This window comes from Salvelinus namaycush, chromosome 32 (genome assembly GCF_016432855.1).
Source record: "Salvelinus namaycush isolate Seneca chromosome 32, SaNama_1.0, whole genome shotgun sequence".
Lineage (NCBI taxonomy): Eukaryota > Metazoa > Chordata > Actinopteri > Salmoniformes > Salmonidae > Salvelinus > Salvelinus namaycush.
The window spans coordinates 8,563,679-8,586,952 of record NC_052338.1 but is presented as its reverse complement, the minus strand read 5'-3'; the positions used below and the strand labels follow the sequence as shown (position 1 = coordinate 8,586,952).

Sequence of the window (23,274 nt, the reverse complement as noted above, 5' to 3'; positions counted from 1 at the left end):
TGCTGCTCGTTCTGTCCGTGATTTCCTGTAAGACAGGAATGTCAGTCTTCTGCCATGGCCAGCGAAGAGTGCGGATCTCAATCCCATTGAGCACGTCTGGGACCTGTTGGATCGGAAGGTGAGGGCTAGGGCCATTCCCCCCAGAAATGACCGGGAACTTGCAGGTGCCTTGGTGGAAGAGTGGGGTAACATTTCACAGCAAGAACTGGCAAATCTGGTGCAGTCCATTCATTGCAGTACTTATTGCAGCTGGTGGCCACACCAGATACTAGAGGTCAACCGATTAATCGGAATGGCAGATTAATCAGGGCCGATTTCAAGTTTTCATAACAATCGGTAAATCGGCATTTTTGGACACAGATCATGGGTGATTACATTGCACTCCATGAGGAGACTGCGTGGCAGGCTGACTACCTGTTATAGAAGTGCAGCAAGGAGCCAAGTTAAGGTGCTTGCTAGCATTAAACTTATCTTATAAAATCAATCAATCACTAGTTAACTACACATGGTTGATGATATTACTAGTTTATCTAGCTTGTCCTGCATTGCATATAATAGATGCGGTGCCTGTTCATATATCATTGAATCACAGCCTACTTCGCCAAACGGGTGATTTAACAAGCGCATTCGCAAAAAAAGCACTATTTTTATTATTTATTATTATTATTATTTATTATTGGTACACTATTGCACCAATGTGCCAATGTGTACCTAACCATAAACATCAATGCCTTTCTTAAAATCAATACACAAGTATATATTTTTAAACCTGCATATTTAGTTAATATTGCCTGCTAACATGAATTTCTTTTAACTGGGGAAATTGTGTCACTTCTCTTGCGTTCTATGCAAGCAGAGTCAGGGTATATGCAGCAGTTTGGGCCGCCTGGCTCGTTGCGAACTGTGTGAAGACCATTTTTTCCTAAGACCGTAATTAATTTGCCAGAATTGTACATAATTATGACATAACATTGAAGGTTGTGCAATGTAACAGCAATATTTAGACTTGGGGATGCCACCCGTTAGATAAAATACAGAACGGTTCTGTATTTCACTGAAAGAATAAATGTTTTGTTTTCAAAATGATAGTTTCCGGATTTGACCATATTAATGACCTAAGGCTCGTATTTCTGTGTGTCATTATGTTATAATTAAGTCTATGATTTGATAGAGCAGTCTGACTGAGCGGTGGTAGGCAGCAGCAGGCTCGTACGCATTTATTCAAACAGCACTGCATTTCCTGCATTTGCCAGCAGCTCTTCGCTGTGCTTCAAGCATTGTGCTGTTTATGACTTCAAGCCTATCAACTCCCGAAATTAGGCTGGCAATACTAAAGTACCTATTAGAACATCCAATAGTCAAAGGTATATGAAATACAAATGGTATAGAGAGAAATAGTCCTATAATAACTACAACCTAAAACTTCTTACCTGGGAATATCGAAGACTCATGTTAAAAGGAACCACCAGCTTTCATATGTTCTGAGCAAGGAACTTAACTTTTTTACATGGCACATATTGCACTTTTACTTTCTTCTCCAACATTGTGTTTTTGCATTATTTAAACCAAATTTAACATGTTTCATTATTTATTTGAGACTAAATTGAGTTTATTGATGTATTATATTAAGTTAAAATAAGTGTTCGTTCAGTATTGTTGTAATTGTCATTATTACAAATATACATTTAAAAATCGTCTGATTAATCGGTATCGGCTTTTTTTGGTCCTCTAATAATCGGTATCTGTGTTAAAAAATCATAATCGGTCGACTTCTACCAGATACTGACTGTTACTTTTGATTTTGACCCCCCCCCCTTTGTTCAGGGACACATTATTCAATTTCTGTTAGTCACATGTCTGTGGAACTTGTTCAGTTTATGTCTCAGTTGTTAAATCTTGTTATGTTCATCCAAATATTTACACACGTTAAGTTTGCTGAAAATAAACGCAGTTGACAGTGAAAGGACGTTTATTTTTTTGCTGAGTTTACAATTTCAGTAGCACATGTCTTAGACTGATGGCCTGTGCCACCCCCACGGCCTCCACAATGGATCAGTCCACTCAGCGTGAATCCCAGGTTTCTTGTACACCATGAGATTTTTCCCCCTACTGCTCGACTAAAGAAATCTCGGTCGACCAACAGCCTATCGACCAAACAATCACCAGTCGACTATATTGGGTCAGCCCTACAAACAAGACAGTCGACTGGTACGGCTAGCTATAAATATATTTATATCTTTCTCAATACACAGTACCTCACCTCTAGACGGAGCAGCAGCTATAGTGGCTGCTCTTGTAGGCCGAATCAGTTTGACTGCTAAGAGAGAGGAAGGGAAGGAGCAAGAGACCTAATAAAAAATAAAAAATAAACACATACAGGAATTACAGAAAGACTGTGCTAAAACTATAAGAAACAAGAGGTGATGACATTGGCCAAGCCATTCAATTAAGTGTTTGAGAGGACCACTCACTAGCAGCTCGCTTGGGTGGAAGGGGCCTCTTTGTTCCCATTGCATTAACTGCCTGTCTCATCTTTGGGTCAGAATCAACCCTTCGCATCTTTTTCTAAAGGAGGCTTTTTTTTTTTACTGGTAAAGGACACACTGGAAACCGAACACATCTAACTGTTTGTGATGTATAAAGGAATTTAACATGTTTGTCATCAGTGCCTGTATTACAGTTTTGCAGAAGATAGCCACACCTGAACAGGTTGTTGGTCAGAGTTCATGCTTTCACTGCTGTTGCTAGAGGAGGACTTTTTTACCAGACATGACTGGTAGGCGGGAGGTGTTCTGCAGAGGGAGGAATATTTGTTAGTGAAATATATATATTTTTATCTAACGTTACAAAGTGATAACAGATTGCAAAAGGCACTCCATTTAGCTACATGTTTTTCTGTAGTTGTCAACAGAGAAAGTGAGAGTAAACTGACTAGTTCCTGGCCTAAGCTTGATGATATCCAAAACCACCCAATTCAGACTGACAGCTAACGTTAGGTTGATAGCTAGCTAGTTATATCAGAGTCCCACTCACCTCTTTATTCATGACTTGCATTTGTATGTACCTAAACAGAGGGATCAACATGTAACGTTAACCATAATGGAATCAATGGCATGACATAGGGCTAGTTAAAAAGAAACCATTGGCTAGTTAACGTTAGCAATCTAACTAGAATGGTGTTTTGAATTACGAACTGCAACTTCGTATAGATTGTAGCTAGATATCCATGTTTAAGTTGTGTGAAAATAGCAAGCTAGCAGGAGTGTAGTTTACTATAATATGTGGTTAGAGTAACTAAAATTAACTGGCTTACTGTACAGTAGCTAACTAACAAGCCAATCTTAGTTGGCTAACTTTACACACCCAGCAAGTCGTGATAAAGCTGATGGAACGGCAAAGCCATAGCAGACATACAAAATTCAACAGCCTTTCAAACATATAAACAAGACATTTCACAAATTTGAGTTGAGCAATATTTACTTACCAATCCGCGCGTTCACACTGGTTTCGCTGCAGACACCACACCCATTTGAATTCACACCGTCCGATGTAATTGGTTGACTTTAGAACATCCCGTTGAAGGAAACACAATCCCGCATTCTTTTTGCTTTACTACCCAATCCAACGTAAATGATAGTCGTTTAGGGGATGGGCAATTTTCTGCCAATTCCATTCCCAATACAGAAAATCCATTGATCAGGTCAGTCGTTGGATCAATGAAATGTATTCTGATATCGAATATAAAATAGAAATATAGCTCTGAATCATCAGCATGGCTCTATAAAATAACAATATTCAGTTAAATATGGACATATGAGCTAAATGAATATGGAACTTCGGTCAGATACAGTCAAGAAGGAATTGAGAGAAAACAAAAACAAAGATGGATTCACACAATCACTTTCTAATCTACATTTGAATTATTATGTAAACCAGTTTTCATTATCTGTTTGAACTCATTAAAATCTAGCTTTTTTACCCACAATATTTCCACAACACATTGGCAAACTTTTTGGGGGGGGAATTAATTATTATGATTATGACTATTATGTTATGGATAAAATACATTAATACTATCAATTTTCACATTCATCAAAACCTACTGGACCTAAAATACATTGTTCTCTCATCATATACTGTTCCCTAGCAAATACTGTTCACCCATTTATGTTCCCCCATCAGATAGGCTACTATTGTTTACGACACCTGTATACCCAATAACAACTTTTCACTTCCTATCACATTCTGTTAGAGCTGTTGTTAGGGAGCTATAACAGGGATAAAAGACCAGCTGGGGCTGCATATGTACTGTTTGGGTTGCATACGCACTGTGTCGGGTGGATGCACCCAGAGTAGTATTGGTGAGATCCTCCCTGGAAACTCCTAGTCTTTTGAGCCATCAGAGGATTTTTTTTTGGAGTTGGTTTCCCATAGCTTGCCAGCAGCCATGCCATCCCACCTGCTGGGTTGCCTCAGAAGCTAAGCAGGGTTGGTCCTTGGGTGGGTGACCTGGGGCACGTATTCCCTACTCAATAAGGTTATTATGGGTTGAGGTCTTTTGGTGAAGGTGGTTTTGCATTTGGATGGGTTTAGTGATATTTTGCTGACTTGGACCCATGTATCCCAGGCTATTTAGGGTTGCCTGGTGCGTGGTAATGTCTCAGCAGGAATTAAGCAGGTTAAAAGGCCATCATGTTCAGCTGTTGTTCATTTCACAGGCAGCAATGTCAATTATGGCCATGATGGGAGAACAACAGTAGGCCTATATGATGGGAAAGCAGTATCCGATAGAGAACAGTATATTGTAGCGATCCTCGCTATATGAGCCATGGTACAATTTCCACCAAGTGGGTTAACCATATTGGGGCGATGCTTAGGGTGTTTGACTTTCATGCCAGAGACCAGGGTTTGTTTCCTGCTCTTTCCGTTCGCTACATTGGTGTCAGAAGTGGGATGGTGGCCGTTGGGTCATCGTAACATAGTCCGGGACATGAGGGGGCTGAGTCTAGTCGAATTAAGGGGACGTGGCTTCCAGTTCGGAGAGGGCAGTGTAGCAATCCTCGCCATATGAGCCACATTACATTTCCCACCAAGTGGGTTAAACCTATTGACGCAATGCGGAGACCAGGGTATTCACGCCGGAGACCAGGGTGCACCCGCCCCCTCTGTTCGCTACAATATAGTGGGGGAACAATATCTGATGGGGGAGCATATCTTTTTTTCTTGCACCTTGTTGGAAACTGGACCGGGATTCCAGTTTGGGGACCAGTGTCTTCGCCTGTACTGTGGCATACCTGTATTAGCCATCATTGATAGTGGAAGGCTACCAACAGTAAATTCCATATCGTCATAAATTAAACTAAATAATCATATAATATATGATCATATACATTTGAAGAGTTCTGTACAGGACCCCAAAGACCGGAAATCAATGTATCGGTACCGGAAGTGTAGAGCGGAGCAGACCCACAAGAGGGAAAAAGAAAAAAAATCTAGTGGAAAAAAATCGGCGAATCTGAGGGTTCGGGCGGATTTGGACTGAGTTTCCGAACTGTCCCGACCCGCGGGACCCCCGGGGTTGAGAGGGAATCGACAACACCGGTAATTAACATCGAGTTATTACTCAATCGTTAATTATTTCTGTGTGACAGAGCAGCTCATACGAGCTGCTGCTTTCCTCTATCTGGACAGCCGGAAGTCTGTATGAAGCTGCGTCTCGCACAGGGGCATTGGCGTCGACGTTTTTTTTCTGTGTTTTTTTTATTCGTGTTTTTTTTGTTTTTTTTTATTTTCTCAGTGTGACGAACAGGGAGAGGGATGGAGGCGTAAGGGGTTGTGGCATTGTTGTTTTCAAGCGGGAGTTTATTTGTTTATTGTCGACTTTAAAAATAGGCCGCATAGTAGCAAGCTAGCTAACAAAAGCTGTAATTAATGGAGGCAAGTTAGCTAGCTAGCTAACCTCAAGGAGCTAGCTAGCTTCTACGTTAACTAACTAGCTCAGATTTCACTCCGCTGTTGTTGCTAGATAATTAACTAGCTAGATAACACCAACAGCAGTCTACCAAGCTTGCCACCAGCTATTTAGCTGAAAGAAAGGGTAGGCGAGTGTTTTATTGTAACGTTGGGTAACGGCGGCGGCTATCCCGTTGGCTGGCAAGCTGTCTTGTGTGTGTACCCTGGCCTGGGATAGGACATACTATAACTTGACAGAACTCAATGTTCCACATCAGAATGGTTAGCAGACACCTCTGTTGCTGGTGTATTGAGTTACAAATCTACAATAAATAACTTCCCCTGTTATACACCTACTAGCTGGATGGTTTTCAATGACAGACTTGACATTGTTCCTTAATATTTATAGTGCCCACTCCATGCATGGCATATTTAAATATTTCTGTTAAATATTCTATTATGTATGCAATATAATGTATCCCTAATTTTTTGTTATCTCGTCTGTAGACTGTTATACGTTTTAGGTAGCCATTGATGAAACATACTTTCTGTTCACCCCCACTACTGCGCTCTGCATGCATTTATTTGTATGTGAACAATAACATGCCATTTACAATCCTGACCAACAGCAACACTGTCCGGGGGCCATGGACTCTTACATACAATATGGCTCCATACAATATGGCTCACACTTTTTATCTTAGTTAAATTATTGGCAGTGGGAAAAATGCATACCAGTGAAGAAAACACATTTGTATCATTCAATGTTCCCCATTCCCTTGAGGAAAACTCTTTATTTTACTCAACTTCTTGGATATGCTTAGCAGTTGCAAAAGACCAAGAACTTTGGCCAGACATCAGTTGAGATGGGCATGGTCTCATTTCAACTGACGACAACGAGCGAGCAGGTGTTTATAAGTTATGTTGCTTTTCAATTACAGAAATAATGGAAGATTCCCATTTCAACTCATCATACTTTTGGTCTCCCGTTCCTACAGTACAAGGACAGGTAGAAACCTTATTACTGGACCTTATCTTGAATTGTACATAATACATTTTAGTTTGCACTAATAATGAGCTTACACCTTAGGTGAAGATGGAAAAACATCAAATTCACTGTAATTCATGTGTAAGTAACAAAACAACGAGCCTCCCCAAATGATAACTTCTGCCCCTCCTCTCTCCCACTTCCCTTATCAACCTCTACCACCTTTACTTATTTCCTTTTGGCATCTCACCCATTCTCTCTATTGCCTGTCTTTCTCTTTCCCTCCTTTCCTATCCACCTTCCCCCTCCACTATAGATTGAAAACGCCATGTTCCTGAACAAGATGAAGGAGCAGTTGAGTCCGGACAATAAGGGTTCTCCATCGTTCCCTCACTCCTCGCACTATCCCACCGCCGTGCTCACCATGGACGCTGGAGGCCGGGTGGTGCCCAAACAGGAATGCGGAGGTGTCCAATTGAACGCCGTAGGTGGACACCTGCACCAGCCGCACACCTCACAGAATATCACGGTGGTGCCCGTCCAGTCCACGGGCATCATGACGGCAGGTGAGAAGACAAGACACCAGTGTCCATTTGTCTGGCAATCCTCTGTGGTTGTTCTATGTGTATCTCTTCCCTGTTTCTGTCTGGCTTAATCATGTTTTAGTGATGTCTGTCAAACGTTCTCTGTATTTCCTTGGGTGTCTAGTGTGTGCCTCGGCTCTCTCTTGGAGGGGCGTGGTGCAGTCAGGTCACCGTCTCTCTCTCCCTCTTAGCGGGGCTAGTGATAACCACTCCCCAAGGCACCCTGGTCTCTCAACCCACCTCCACACAATCTTTTGTGTCCGGACCCCCTGCCACCACCATGATAGTGTCCGCACTGCACCCCACAAACACAGGTAAAACTTCCACCCCGTTCCCCAAAACCTGTTTACCCCCCCCCCACATTGTGATAGATTGTGTGCCTGAGCAGCTTGCAAACCTGTCCTGGTTTATCAACAACCGTAGCAGACTCACTGGCACACACTCACATACACACATACTGTACATTCATTGGAGCATTAAAAAAATATGGTTGATATGGGCTTGCCCAGCAAGGGGGGCACCACCTTCTAAAGTCTTTTAGACTCAACACTCACAGACATGCACTTACACACACACACAGTAACACACTCATTGCTGCTTGAGCTAACCCCTGCAACGCGCTGCCAGCAGCCAACCACTAACCCTTGACCTGATCCAGCCCCCCCACCCTCTGCGGTGAGAGAGAGAGGGAGCGAGCCGGGTAGTGAGCTCCGTGTGTTGAGTGTGTTCTCTTCTCTCGGTTTCTGTCAGAGAGCAGCCAGCACTCCTCTCTCTACTTCTACAGCCACAGTGAGTACCCACCTCCATCTCCCCTCCACCCTGCCCCACCTAGCTGACTACTCCCTCCCCATATGCCATCAACCATCCCTACTGCTTAGCAGCAAAGCCCTGCAACCTTAGCACAGGTTCAGTCTTGTGGTTGTGTTGTGTTTACTTGCACTCTGAACTGTTTGATTGCTGGTTTGGATGTGCAGTTGAGTTGCTTTCTAGATGACTTGTCTGCGTGGAGATACTGTAAGGCAGGGGTTCCCAAACCTTTTTGGCCCGCGACCCCATTTTGATTTAAAAAATGGTGATGTAATCAACAGCCAATGTTTACTTTTTTAATTGGTGCTATGACAGTTTATTACAAATCAGTCTGACAGTATGTCAATCTGAAGGAAGTATGGTTTGAATTGACTGAAATGCATTAGAAAGATATTGGGAAGTTCTGAAGATCGTCAATAATGTTGTATCATCTTCTATAGTATGTAGAAGAGAGCATCATCATTGAATATGTTATTTTCCTTCCAAGTCTGATTTAGTGCCTGTTCTTGTCCACTCTATTCGAATGAGTACTGCGCGGCTTGTGGGCATTGTAGAGGGAAATAGAAGACACATACATTGGTTCCTCCTTTAAAAGTTGTGTCACTCTGCAGCACGCCTTGCGGGCTGCTGCAGCATTCTATGGCAAGTTATTTAATTGTCAGCCATTTTTTACATTAATGCAAGTTAGTGCTAGTTTGACCACCAGAGGGCATCTTTGAGAAGCATTTGATAGTCTCCCATATTGGCATTACTAGAGAATTTTTAACCTTATTTGTCATAACATAGTACATGGGATTGATTTTAAGATATTTGCTTAATTAATTTGATTGATATTATGGTGTTTCTATTCTGAGGAAAACGAAAAACGAAACCCTCAGGGTTTCCGTTAGGATGGAATGGAAAATATTGCGCTGTACAACGTGACAGTTGGGAGTAGGCTACAGCATAAGAGGATTGGAGGATTCTAAATTAATATCTAAGGGGCATAACATTTCCACACCCTAATTGTAGTGTAACCCATACTCATTTTGCCTATGGTAGGCCTACAGTTTATCTAAAAATATGTTTTTCAATGACGTGACTCTCCACCAATAATTACGTTTAGAGGATTGGAGGATTCTAAATGAATATCTAAGGGGCATTTTCCATTAGGATCTGTGAGAATATCTAAGGGGCTTTTATATAATTCTAAATTAAATAATAATAACCACTTTGTTTAAAAAGTAACGATATTTTGGAGATTTCATTTCATCTAGAGTGAGCGAGAAAAAATAAATTATTGAACATGGGGTGAGACATTCTCACTAATTTGTAAATAAAGGCAGTTTGTTATTTAGAATTATTTATTTCTGGAGGAACCTAACTTGATTATTTAGCAGACATCACTTATATTCAGTCAACACATATTTCTTAAGAATGTCATGGAATATAATTGAACATTTTAGTGTCTCCATGCTTGTCTCAGAGCAGCGCGAAATGGTGCTCAAATAGACGTCCACAGCGGGAAGGCTATATATATCGATATTTTGGAGATTATTTCGTTTAAAAAAAAACGACATTGAGCGATTGTAATCTGAATAAAGGCCAAAATAATATTTATAAAGGCCAAAATATAGCCCTGTTAATAGCCATAATGGCGCTGTACAACGTGACCATGTGTGTTTGAAAGAGTATTTTCCAGTAAGCAACAATTTGTTTACCTTCATTAGCCTCATTAGCCATTATACCTCCAATATTTCTGTAATTCACTGATATTTGTTCCCATGGTAATTCATTATGGATCCATAACTAAATAAACATCAGCATTTTGAAAGACTATTTTTATCATTTTATTAACGAAAGCATAAAGATGTTGATGAAGAAATACGGTTCTGCTGTTTTGAGTTAGAAATGTAACACTTCAGAGTACTTAAGCATTGAATAAATTGCAGGTAGTGGGATGTTCACACCTACAGTAGCCGGTCTATAAAGAGTCTATTGTACTGCTAATCGGGCTACAAGTGTTTGAAAACCTGTTTTCAAAATGCCACCAGCTGTCCATCGCTACTGTAAATAAAAACACTGCATCTTGTTTACGTTCTTTATTGTAACCACAATGTCACAAATAATTTGTATCTACCTTTACAATTACTTTTAGAGTTTGGGATTCATTTGATTAATATTATGGTGTTTCTATTCCAAGGAAAACTAAAAACCCTCTGGGTTTCCGTTAGGATGGGAGGAAAATATGGCGCTGTACAACGTGACGGTCGGGAGTACAGTACTGGGCTATTTAGCTAAAGAATCCAGTGTCCTGCGGCACGCGGGAGACCGGGGTTTAATTCCCAGACGGGGAGGAAGGAGTAGGCTGTCCTTGTAAAGAAGAATTTGTTCTTAACTGACTTGCCTAATTAAATAAAGGTTACACTAAGAGCATAACATGTCTACACCCTAATTTTCTAATTCTAGTCTAACCAATACCCAAACAGAGATTCAGTGAAAATAAAAATCTAATTGATTTATCAAGACCGGTCCCCATGCTTGTCTCAGAGCAGCGCGGAACGGTGCTAAAATAGTTGTAGGCTATTGCTTCTAACTTCAATATGCTCTTTAAATAAATAAGACCTACACTAGTGAGACTCATGTCGCCTACGGTAGGCCTACAGTATATTGAAAAATATGACGTGACTCTCCGCCAATAATTACATATAGAGGATTGGGGGATATTTCTGTAATTCAGTGATATTTATTCCCATAGTAATTCATTATGGATCCATAACTAAATAAACATCGGCATTTTGAAAGAGTATTTTTATTAACGAAAGCATAAAGATGGCATTATTAGTTACATTGTTTTAGTTTGAACGTGCAGACTGTCACTAAGAACAGAACAGCGGGAACGCTTCCCGAGTCAGCGCCATTATTAGTGCAATGCCAATTAAATATTTTGGAGATTATTTTGTTTTCAAATGACGTAAAATGAGTGAGAAAAAGGCCATTCAGTTTGTTGTTTAGAATGATTTATTTCTGTTTTTGAAGGAGAAAAAACAAAACCTACTGTCATCTCATGGGACTCCCAGTCGAGGCCAGCACGAATGTTGAACCAGCATCTGTAGCAACACAGCTTGCACTGCTATGAAGTGTCTTAGACTGTTGCGCCACTCAGGTACTGTACAACGTGACTGGTCGGGAGTGGCCTACAGTAATACAGTAAGAGCAAAATAATCCTAACAAAATAAAATAATAAAAACCTTAGTGTAGCAACAGTTTTAGTAAGTAATACTGAAGTCGTGCACAATTATCAATTTCTTTCAGGGTACCGTACTAAACCACAAATTACCTCTAAGTCCCGCGGTGTAAGCTTGCAACTTTTAATGGAGGAACCACTGTACGTCTTATGTTTCAGTGATGGGGTCATATGTTGTAGCTTAAATCGTTCAAAAGATAGAGCCACAATTGTAGGAAGAAAACAGAAACCACTCTGTTTATTACAACCGCATCTAGCGGCTATCGGAGGTTACTGACGTAACCCCAGTTCTATGAACCAAGTGCAGTTGTTCAGAGTTTCTTTCGCCACACCATTTTCAAATCAGGCGACCCCCTAGTTTGGGAAACACTGCTGAAAGGCCTGTTATAAGCTGCAAAGAAAATGTCTTGGATGTAATGGTTTACTGGACTTAAGCTCACACTATAAATCTCACAACATATTATGAAGATGATCAGATCTGCGACCTATTGATGGTCTAGTAGAGTTATCTGAGTGTGTAAGTCCAAGACTCCAAAAATGATATCTGAAAGTCTAGGAATATGATCTGATGCACATCCACTAATGGTCCAAGCAAGTTATCTGGAGGACCAATGGAGTGATCTGGAGTACATCGCCATGTTCTCTGGTGGTGCTATTCCATCCATGAATGCGATCATCCAAAGATTGATGAAAACCATTGTCTTGGATTAATGTCCAAAATATATAAACTACAGTATCTGGCCCATTCAAAAAGCAAAATCAATTCTGTTTAGTTGTGTAACTGTGCAATGCTGTCGAAATAGGCAGTTGAGTGTAAACTATTATTTTTGCAGCGATGAAGTCTGTCAGGTATTTCAGTATATGGGTGTTGTGACTTTACTTTAATTCATCTGATGACTGTTATTTATCGAATCAACTAACTATGTTTAATTGTTACCCGATTTAAATTAATCATGTCACAATTAACTCATTAGGAATTTGGGGTACCACGAGAGCGGTTGTTTAACGAGTTACCATCTCCCGAATTAAACTCTAAAGGTCTTTATCTAACACATCCATAAAACAGTCAACGTATTAATCATAACCTCATATCATGTCATCATTCTTCTTTGAAGACAGGCTAGCCAGGGGCGGCAGGTAGCCTAGTGGTTAGAGCGTTGGGACAGTAAACGAAAGGTTGCTGGATCGAATCTCCGAGCTGACAAGGTAAGAATCTGTCATTCTGCCCCTGAACAAGGCAGTTAACCCACTCTTCCCCGGTAGGCCGTCATTGTAAATAAGTATTTGTTCTTAACTGACTTGCCTAGTTAAATAAAGGTTAAATAAAAAAGTAATTCTGAACAGTCGTAACCTCCTGCATCTGCAAAACCCCAGCCTTACTTATGATTCGGTACTACACAAATTGGTTTAATTATCATTAAGTTAGCTGGTAAATAAATAACACAGGATAAACATACACACTTACTGCATTAGGAAAAGGTCCCTAGCGGACTGACACAACCTATGGTGGCTTGTTACAAAGGAGATAGAAGGGAGGGGGAGAGAGAGAAAGCGACACTTATCGTTAATACATTTTAGGAACTACTCTCACAGTAATCATATACTTTGCACACAAACTGCCGCCCGTTTGGAGTAAGAAATCATGAATATATTTACGCGTGAATGCCTTCGTTTGCCGTTTATCTCTCTGTCTGAACCAGGCCTCCTTAGGAAGGGTGTTGGGCTTTTCCTCGGCACGCTTGTAAGGCTCTGATTGTCCAAAGGGTGTTTCTCTGTTCTCTCATTTTCTCCTGAAGCTTCTTTGAAGATAGGCTAGCCAGCCGTGTCGATGGTTCTAGTGCTGTGATGAGAGTAGCGTACGATGGTGATTTGACAGAATAGTTGAATGGTCCCACTTAAATTCACTTTCGAAGAGATTTTACTTCGGACAGCTAATCAGCCGGTACCAGTGATTGTCCGGAGGGTGACGTTATTGTTTCAACCTCGTGTTGAGATTCAGGGTTCAAACCACTTTAGATGTGGGTTGCAACTCCTGGTCTTTCCTGGACTAAATGTTAATTTCTTTACCAATCCTTTTATGCACTCATGTCGAAAGGGATGGTTCTGTCAAGCTGACATGCTCTCTGACCTCACTCGGGGCGTGGCTACTTACTGTGCAAAGTTTAGAAGAGAAGAAATTATCTCTTATGGCTCCTAAAATCACATTCCTATCTGAATAAAAATACCTTCATAATTGTTCATATTTCATATACAAAGTAGAGGATGGAGACTTCGTACATGTAGTGTAAATACTTTTCAAGTTACAGTATTTCCTTTATAATCTTTTTAATGACATCACAAAATAACAACCCATACGACATTATTATTCTTTAGATCATCTCTGACCATTCCACACATTCTATGTTAGAAATATTGTTCCAGTATTCGCTTTAGAACGTGTTAAGAGTTTCAGCGGGAAACCTGTCTCGAGACAAATGAACATTCCTGTGTGATTTTTGGAGAGGGAGACTCTAGATCTCCTCTCCTTTAATTTACAACAGGGTGTGAGGTGTCAACCACCCACCAGCTCCCTCCTCCCCCTCTGTGGTTACTGTCATCCCTTGCCAAGCTGATATGACCCATTCGGATCCTCACAGGACAGTCATGACATGGGTGAAGAGATTAAAATGCCTCACTGTTATGGGGTTATATACCACTCACACGTTGTTGCTTTCACCATAGCATACCAGGAGACACCGTTTTGGATGATACTCACCAAGAAGAGGCCCATGGGATATGTAGTATGGTGTTTGGTGTCTTTTAATCAACGCTGTACCCCCCCCCGTTCTCTCCCTTTCCCTCCATCCCTCCTTTCCCCATCCCGTTTTTTTGTACCTGTTTCAGACAAGAAAGAGGATTTGGTCATCCCTCCTGTTGTCATGTCAACGCCCGGGAAGCGGGGCAGGAAGAAGAAGTCGATGATGCCGAGGGCGGGCGCCACCCTCCCCCCAGGAAGTGATGCGTTGATTCTGGCACACCTGGCTGCTGGGGGACAGGTGATTGAGAGTCTAAGTGATGTCACATAAGAACTAAGCCTCTACAGAAGTTATGTTGAGTATTATGTTGTGTTTAGATCAACTCCCCAGTCAATCCAATCCATAGTGATAAAATATGTTAAGGCTACGTATTGTAGTGTCATTATTTCAGGATTAGTGAAACAAATTTTGTTTTGTGTTTGTTTACAGCACCACACTGCCGACCATTATGACTTATCAAATGATGAGGATGAGCATGGGAACAAAGATGGGACCAAATCATACAGGTAGATTAGAGGCTTTGTGCTTACATACTTTTTACCCCTTAACTCTCACTATTTGTTACCCAAGTTGACCCTGTAATGTATTCCCCATTCAACGTATCCCAGTGTCTATACAGTATCTCTGTTCCTCTTGTTTTTTCTCCATTTCCACCACCTGCCACTCTCTCGTACCCATATTCCAGGTGCCGGATGTGTGCGGTGACGTTCTTCAGCAAGTCGGACATGCAGATCCACGCCAAGTCTCACACGGAGGCCAAGCCGCACAAGTGCCCCCACTGCTCCAAGTCATTCGCCAATTCCAGCTACCTGTCCCAGCACATCCGCATCCACAGCGGGGCCAAGCCCTACACCTGCTCCTACTGCCAGAAAACATTCAGGCAGCTCAGTCACTTACAGCAGCACACACGGTACTGCTGCCTCCCTGGCGTGTGTGAGTGTGTGTGATGGTTGATTTCAGGGAATAGGTGTGTGACTGCAGAGTATAGACTGTCACACAAGAATGAAGGGCTGGTAGTAAAGACTATCACTTCAAATTCAGGGATATTGATACCAATGTACCTTTCTACATTTGGCTTTGGATTTGACCATTACGATATGAGTAACTACTCTGCATTAGATACATGGGGTTTTATTTTGACAATGCAAGTAATACATTATTACTCCCAATAATACTGATTTAAAAATGTCTTCTTGTACTTCATCTATGACTGCAGATTTAGAATAAACAAGCCCAATATTGATATTTCTGGTGACGTGTGACAAAGCAGCACCACCTTTTTCTCTCTTGTCAAAATGTCACAGCTTTTATAAGCAGAGTGTGTGCTGTTTGACATGTTTTTTCTTGACAAATTGCTTTTTGTGAACTTTGATGAATTTGTTCAGTTATGTCCTTGTTTCTGTTGATTTCTTTGCGTGTACCCTCTTCATTTTGTGGTATCCATCTTTTCTTCCTATCTCATCCTTATCCCTCATTTTACTTTTCTGACTGTCTGCTTCCCTGCTCTCGGTTCCACACGTTCACTTACAGTACCAGTCAAAAGTTTGGATACACCTCATTCCAGGGGTTTTCTTTATTTTTACTATTTTCTACATTGTAGAATAATAGTGAAGATATCAAAATTATGAAATAACACATATGAAATCATTTAGTAACCAAATAAGTGTTAAACAAATTCTTCAAAGTAGCCAACCTTTGCCTTGATGACAGCTTTGCACACTCTTGGCATTCTCTAAACCAGCTTTATGAGGTAGTCAGCTGGAATGCATTTCAATTAACAGGCGTGCCTTGTTAATTTGTGGAATTTCTTTCCTTAATGCGTTTGAGCCAATCAGTTGTGTTGTGACAAGGTAGGGGTGGTATACAGAAGATATTTGGTAAAATACCCTATTTGGTAAAAGACCAAGTCAATATATTATGGCAAGAACAGCTCAAATAGGCAAAGACAAACGACAATCCATCATTACTTTTAAGACATGAAGGTCAGTCAATCTGGAAAATGTCAAGAACTTTGAACGTTTCTTCAAGTGCAGTCGCAAAAACCATTGCTATGTTGAAACTGACTCTCATGAGGACCACCACAGGAAAGGAAGACCCAGAGTTACCTCTGTTGCAGAGGATAAGTTCATTAGAGTTAACTGCACCTCAGATTGTAGCCCAAATAAATGCTTCACAGAGTTCAAGTAACAAGCACATCTCAACATCACGACTGTGTGAATCAGGTCCTCATGGTCAAATTGCTGCAAAGAAACCACTACTAAAGGACACCAATAAGTAGAAAAGACTTGCTTGGGCCAAGAAACGGGAGCAATGGACATTAGACCAGTGGAAATTTGGTCCTTTGGTCTGGAGTCCAAATTGGAGATTTTTGGTTCCAACCGCCGTGTCTGAAACGCGGTGTGGGTGAACAGATTATCTCTGCATGTGTATTTTCCACCATAAAGCATGGAGGAGGAGGTGTTATGGTGTGGGGATGCTTTGCTGGTGACACTGTCTGTGATTTATTTAGAATTCAAGGCACACTTAACCAGCATGGCAACCACAGCATTCTGCAGCGATATGCCATCCCATCTGGTTTGGGCTTAGTGGGACTATCATTTGTTTTTCAACAGGACAATGGCCCAACACACCTCCAGGCTGTGTAAGGGCTATTTGACCAAGAAGGAGAGTGATGGTGTACTGCATCAGATGACCTGGCCTCCACAATCCCCCAACCTCAACCAAATTGAGATGGTTTGGGATGAGTCGGACCGCAGAGTGAAGGAAAAGCAGCCAACAAGTGCTCAGCATATGTGGGAACTCCTTCAAGACTGTTGGAAAAGCATTCCAGGTGAAGCTGGTTGAGAGAATGCCAAGAGTGTCATCATTGCAAAATCTATCTATTCATTTAACACTTTTTTGGTTACTACATGATTCCATATGTGTTATTTCATAGTTTTGATGTCTTCACTATTATTCTACAATGTAGGAAATAGTCAAAATAAAGAAAAACCCTTGATTGAGTAGGTGTGTCCAAACTTTTGACTGGTACTGTACATACAAGCAGGAACATACGGAAGACAGTGATACCGTATATAACCATTACCAGAGATGTAGACAAAGATTTTTGACACAACATTCAGTGCTAGGTTAAAAACAAAATGTGTAGGGGAGGTCAAAAAGCACAGTTCAGGCTTCAAGTGTAGTACAGATTGAGTGCCGTGGTTGTATTCAAGAGAGATCACATTTTTAAGTGTATGCGTTGTTTGCTATCTTGGAGGCTATAGTTTTTATGTGTAGTTTGCAGATTTTTGGGGGAATTAAAGTTGCTTATGTTATTGACAAACAAAATCTGAAAAAGTAGTTTTTATGCGTTAGGTAAACTAGAAATAATAGAGGTCCAAGCATCGATCCCTGTGGAACACCACATTTGATCTGAAGAGGGGGTTAACTTCTTTGAAAGTGACAGATTGCATTCTTCCTTTTAGATAGCTGGAGAACCACGGCAAAGACTAATAAGTCACGTCCATCCTTGGGGAAAGGATGTCATTTTGGGTAAACTATCCCTGAAAGAGTATCATAACGTAAATGTTTTTATTTCAGACAAATAATATGGCTCTATCTGTACATTTAGCTATCCAAGACTACATCTTTCCATATTGATTTCTTCATTTTCTTTGGCTGCCTTTCCCTGACACTTTCAGTTCTATCTGTGCACCATCTCTTCAACCAGTCTTTGGTTTCTTGAATGTTTGAGGAATTAAATAAATTGCTTTTCCCTTCCTCCCACCCTCACTGTTCTGTTAGAATAAAGTGCTCCCTTTGCCTTCTCTATTGCATTTCCTCCCTCACATGCCCCTCACAATTTTTTGCCTTATGTTTCAAGAGAAAGGCGAGCACATGCCTTCACTCAAATGTCTAAGTTGTAGGCCTCTGTAGAATTACCACACAATATCGGTAGCACACCATAGGTGGAGAGAGAGAGAGAAAGGAAAGGGGGACTGCCTAGTGTCTGTTTTCTTACTGTGTTTTGCAACTCAGACACAGCAACAACAAAAAGTGCACACTGTCAATCAAACTGCTCTCAACTTGATTTGGGGTGATTTGATTATGATTTGATCTCAGGATAATTTGTCACTGATTTGATACATTATAAATCTCTCTCTCTCTTTTTCTCTCTCTCCATCTCCCCATCCCCTTGTTAGAAACCACACTGAGGGCAAACCGCACAAGTGTCCCCACTGCTCCAAATCGTTCTCCAACTCCAGCTACCTTGCCCAGCACATCCGCATCCACAGTGGGTCCAAGCCCTACACCTGCTCCTTCTGCCAGAAAACATTCAGGCAGCTCAGTCACTTACAGCAGCACCACAGGTAAACACTACTAAACAGGGACAGTGGGCAGTCACGTCATCACACACCCTCTCTAGTTCCATCTACTCCTCTTTTTTTGCTTTTTTCTCTTTCCTTCTCACTCGTTGTCTCATCCTCTTATCTTCTTGCTCAATTTCAACCCACAGACTTATTTAATAAAGCGTTTAGGATAAATTGATGTGATTACAAGTGTCATTAAAGTTTGCTACGTTTTCTAGCTCCTCCCTCATGTCCGCATCGGTTTGGACATGAGGCTGTTGCCAATATACGTATCCCTTACACTTTGACATCTGAATGGACTGGTTGGATTTACCAGTAAGTAATATGGTGGAAACTCTATCTATGAGGGGCCGTCAAGAAAGACCATTGGATAGAGTGGTTGATTTGGGATTGGATCTCTCTCTTTCCACCAGGTTTTCTGGGAGCTGTAGTTCATTACAGACTGTGTTTCACTTCCATAGGATCCACACTGGGGACCGACCTTACAAGTGTATCCATCCTGGCTGTGAGAAAGCATTCACTCAGCTGTCCAACTTACAGGTAGGCAGGACTTCTACATCCAATTCACAAGTCCAATAGATCTCAAATTTGGACAATAATCATCTCAATTTAAATGTATTTGGTTGTAAGTTTCTCATAGCAAAAATTCACTTAGATTTAAATTCATTCTGTACAGTTAATAACATTAGCATAATGATATGATGTAGGCATGATAACGTTATAGTCACAATAATCATAATGTATTAACTCTTACATTGCTTACCCCAGTCTCACCGCCGGCAGCACAACAAAGACAAGCCGTATAAGTGCCACAACTGTAACCGCGGTTACACAGACGCGGCCAGTCTGGAGGTGCACCTGACCACTCACACGGTCAAACATGCCAAGCTTTACTCCTGTGGCCTGTGCAACCGCGCCTACACCTCGGTACGCCTGCCAATCACCCTAAAACCTCTACCTCCTCCTCAACTACATGAAGTCCCACCCCTTTTAAAAGAGTCACACCCACTATTGCTTTCTAGATGCGGGGCCTCCCCGCTTGTGAGGGGCCTGTTGCATGAAAGTGGTGTTCAACAATGTCATATTTTAGGGGAGGGGCTAGAGCATTGTGAGGGTGGAGATTAATTCATTGTATGTACTTCTTTCAGTAACTGCAATATTAGATTACTTGAAGGACTACAGTACTTCAGGTTACTGTAAGTTGGTTGGTAGTGAAAACAGTTGAACAACCAGTAGAAGAGTAGATGAACAAGTACACGCAGTAGTTTGGCTTGATGGTAACCTATAGTGTTGTATAGGACTGTACAGGTAGGCGTTTGGCTATGTAGTTAAAAACACTTCTCCCCCCTCTACTGTAGTTTATTTACGCTAGGCCCATATTTCCTTCTAGTAATTTGCATAGACTACATATTACTGAGTTTGTATGTACAGTTGAAGTCGGAAGTTTACATACACCTTAGCCAAATACATTTAAACTCAGTTTTCACAATTCCTGACATTTAATCCTCGTAAAAATTCCCTGTCTTAGGTCAGTTAGGATCACCACTTTATTTTAAGAATTTGAAATATCAGAATAATAGTAGAGAGAATGATTTATTTCAGATTTTATTTCTTTCATCACATTCCCAGTGGGTCAGAAGTTTACATACACTCAATTAGTATTTGGTACCATTGCCTTTAAATTGTTTAACTTGGGTCAAATGTTTCGTGTAGCCTTCCACAAGCTTCCCACAATAAGTTGGGTGAATTTTGTCCCATTCCTCCTGACAGAGCTGGTGTAACGGAGTCAGGTTTGTAGGCCTCCTTGCTTGCACACGCTTTTTAAGTTCTGCCCACAAATTGTCTATAGGATTGAGGTCAGGGCTTTGTGATGGCCACTCCAATACCTTGACTTTGTTGTCCTTAAGCCATTTTGCCACAACTTTGGAAGTATGCTTGGGGTCATTGTCCATTTGGAAGACCCATTTGCGAAAAAGCTTCAACTTCCTGACTGATGTCTTGAGATGTTGCTTCAATATATCCACATCATTTTCCTTCCATATGATGCCATCTATTTTGTGAAGTGCACCAGTCCCTCCTGCAGCAAAGCACCCCCACAACATGATGCTGCCACCCCCGTGCTTCACGGTTGGGATGGTGTTCTTTGGCTTGCAAGCCTCCCCCTTTTTCCTCCAAACATAACGATGGTCATTATGGCCAAACAATTCTATTTTTGTTTCATCAGACCAGAGGACATTTCTCCAAAAAAGTACGATCTTTGTCCCCATGTGCAGTTGCAAACCGTAGTCTGGCTTTTTTATGGCAGTTTTGGAGCAGTGGCTTATTTCCTGCTCAGCGGCCTTTCAGGTTATGTCGATATAGGCCTCGTTTTACTGTGGATATAGATACTTTTGTACTTGTTTCCTCCGTAGCATCTTCACAAGATCCTTTGCTGTTGTTCTGGGATTGATTTGCACTTTTCACACCAAAGTACGTTCATCTCTAGGAGACAGAACGCGTCTCCTTCCTGAGCTGTATGACGGCTGCGTGGTCCCATGGTGTTTATACTTGCGTGCTATTGCTTATACAGATGAATGTGGTACCTTCAGACGTTTGGAAATTGCTCCCAAGGATGAACCAGACTTGTGGAGGTCTACAATGTTTTATCTGAGGTCTTGGCTGATTTCTTTAGATTTCCCCATGATGTCAAGCAAAGAGGCACTGAGTTTGAATGTAGGCCTTGAAATACATCCACAGGTACACCTCCAATTGACTCAAATGATGTTAATTAGCATATCAGAAGCTTCTAAAGCCATGACATCATTTTCTGGAATTTTCCAAGCTGTTTAAAGGCACAGTCAACTTCTGACCCACTGGAATTGTGATACAGTGATTTATAAGTGAAATAATCTGTCTGTAAACAATTGTTGGAAAAATTACTTGTGTCATGCACAAAGTAGATGTCCTAACCGACTTGACAAACTATAGTTTGTTAACAAGAAATTTGTGGAGTGGTTGAAAAACGAGTTTTAATGACTCCAACCTAAGTGTATGTAAACTTCCGACTTCAACTGTAGGTGCTGCCAAGCCCTTGCATTTTGTCCCCAAGACCCACTGCATGGTAAGAGTTCACTGCACTGTCCACCTCTTTCACCATCTTTCTCCCCACTCCTCTTCTCCAGGAGACCTACCTGATGAAACACATGCGGAAGCACAACCCGGACCCCCTCACGGTGGCGGCCGCCGTCGCCGCACAGCAGGCCCAGGGCCACACCCCTGGAGGAGGGGGCAGGGGGAGGGGCCGTGGGAGAGGAGGACGCGGGGCAAATGCAGTGGGTGGTCCTGGAGGGGCGGGCCAGAACCCGGGGCAGAACCATTCCCAGAACCCCAACAACCCCCAGCAGGGCAGCTACCCACAGACGGAGGGCGTGCCATGCTCCTTCGACCTGCACCAGTACAAGACGGTGTCGGCCGGCGAGATCCAGTACAAGCCAGTCAGCGTGGCTGATCTGTCGGCCCATAAGGACCTCTGCTTGACCGTGTCCACCTCAGCCATCCAGGTGGAGCACATGAACTCATAGAGCGGGAGGATGGACAGAGGGGAGGAGAGGAGTTTGGACAGAGCGGCAGATGGACAGAATGGAGAGGGAGGGAGGGAGGGAGGGAGTTGGAGGCTGGTGTCACTTTAAATGGGAGGATAGGCTCATTGTAATGGCTGGAATGGAAAGAACGGAACTGTGTCAAACACAATCAATGTGTTTGATTTCAGCTATTTCAATGAGGCCGTTCTCTGATTTCTCCTCCCACCAGCCTCCACTGACAGGGAGAAAGGACTAAGTAAAAGCGACACTGCCTTGTGGTTGGCGAAGGAATGGATGGAAGAATGAGGTTTGGCGATGCAAGACCCAATCAGAGAAGGAAAGGAGGGCGTGAAGAGGAAACCTGAGATGAAGAGGAAGTATGGGATATGTAGTCCAGTATTGAATGAAGAGATGATATATGAATGGTTCAAAGAAGGCACTTAAAGGAGAAGACATCGAAAAGGGAAAGAGATGAGGGGGGGGCTGATATAAAGAAGGCACTTAAAGGAGAAGACATCGAAAAGGGAAATAGATGAGGGGGGGGGCTGATATAAAGAAGGCACTTGATCAATCTTGTATTTTTTCCCTCATGGTTTCTCATGGTTTCATTTATTAGTTGTATGTATATTATCATATGTATGTATTTTTCTACCAACGTTGGAATGTGTTAACGAACGGCGTGGGAAAGTGAAAAGATTGTGCAAGGAACGTGAGTGAGAAGAAACATCTAGAAACAGAGCAGATTTTGTATTTAAGAATGATGATTTTCTATATTCCCAACTCATTCTTGCAAAGCAAGGGGTGCGGGGGAGAAAGGCGGATTGTGTTGAAACAATTAGGTACTTTTAACAAGTTTTTTGTTGTTTTTTTAAAAACCTTTCGTACGGAGTATTACTACCTACGTTATTCTTATTGTACGCAACTATCAATGTTATCCTCATTATTATCCATTGGAAGATACTGTAATCTATGTAGATATGCAGTACCACTCAAATGTTTGGACACGCCTA

At 41.7% G+C, this 23,274-nt stretch overlaps 2 protein-coding genes across 8 annotated transcripts in view; one reads left to right on the top strand and one right to left on the bottom strand.

The window, feature by feature from the left end:
- Positions 1 to 5,678, bottom strand: part of LOC120026918 (carboxy-terminal kinesin 2-like) — a 17,472-nt gene extending 11,794 nt beyond the window's left edge. For both annotated transcript variants that reach the window (XR_005473250.1, XM_038971669.1), the window contains exons 1-3: positions 3,485 to 5,678; positions 3,034 to 3,064; positions 2,702 to 2,792 (exon numbers count right to left, since the gene is read on the bottom strand). Coding sequence is in view for 1 of the 2 variants with exons in the window: in XM_038971669.1 (XP_038827597.1) it covers positions 2,702 to 2,728 (27 nt within the window). In the remaining variant the exon portion in view is untranslated. The remainder of the gene's footprint in view (positions 1 to 2,701; positions 2,793 to 3,033; positions 3,065 to 3,484) is intronic.
- On the top strand, positions 5,450 to 23,274 carry LOC120026917 (zinc finger protein 384-like). 6 transcript variants are annotated; one of them, XM_038971662.1, is made up of 12 exons: positions 5,450 to 5,601; positions 6,894 to 6,961; positions 7,257 to 7,506; positions 7,716 to 7,838; positions 8,275 to 8,313; positions 14,441 to 14,592; positions 14,782 to 14,858; positions 15,038 to 15,262; positions 18,537 to 18,704; positions 19,166 to 19,244; positions 19,473 to 19,631; positions 21,866 to 23,274. In XM_038971662.1, the coding sequence occupies exons 2-12, from the start codon at positions 6,899 to 6,901 to the stop codon at positions 22,262 to 22,264; spliced, it is 1,734 nt and encodes a 577-aa protein (XP_038827590.1). In that variant the 5' UTR covers positions 5,450 to 5,601; positions 6,894 to 6,898; the 3' UTR covers positions 22,265 to 23,274. The 6 variants fall into 6 exon arrangements, with proteins under 6 accessions (XP_038827590.1, XP_038827593.1, XP_038827592.1 ...); XM_038971663.1 differs by lacking the exon at positions 5,450 to 5,601 and adding an exon at positions 5,785 to 6,234; XM_038971665.1 differs by lacking the exon at positions 6,894 to 6,961.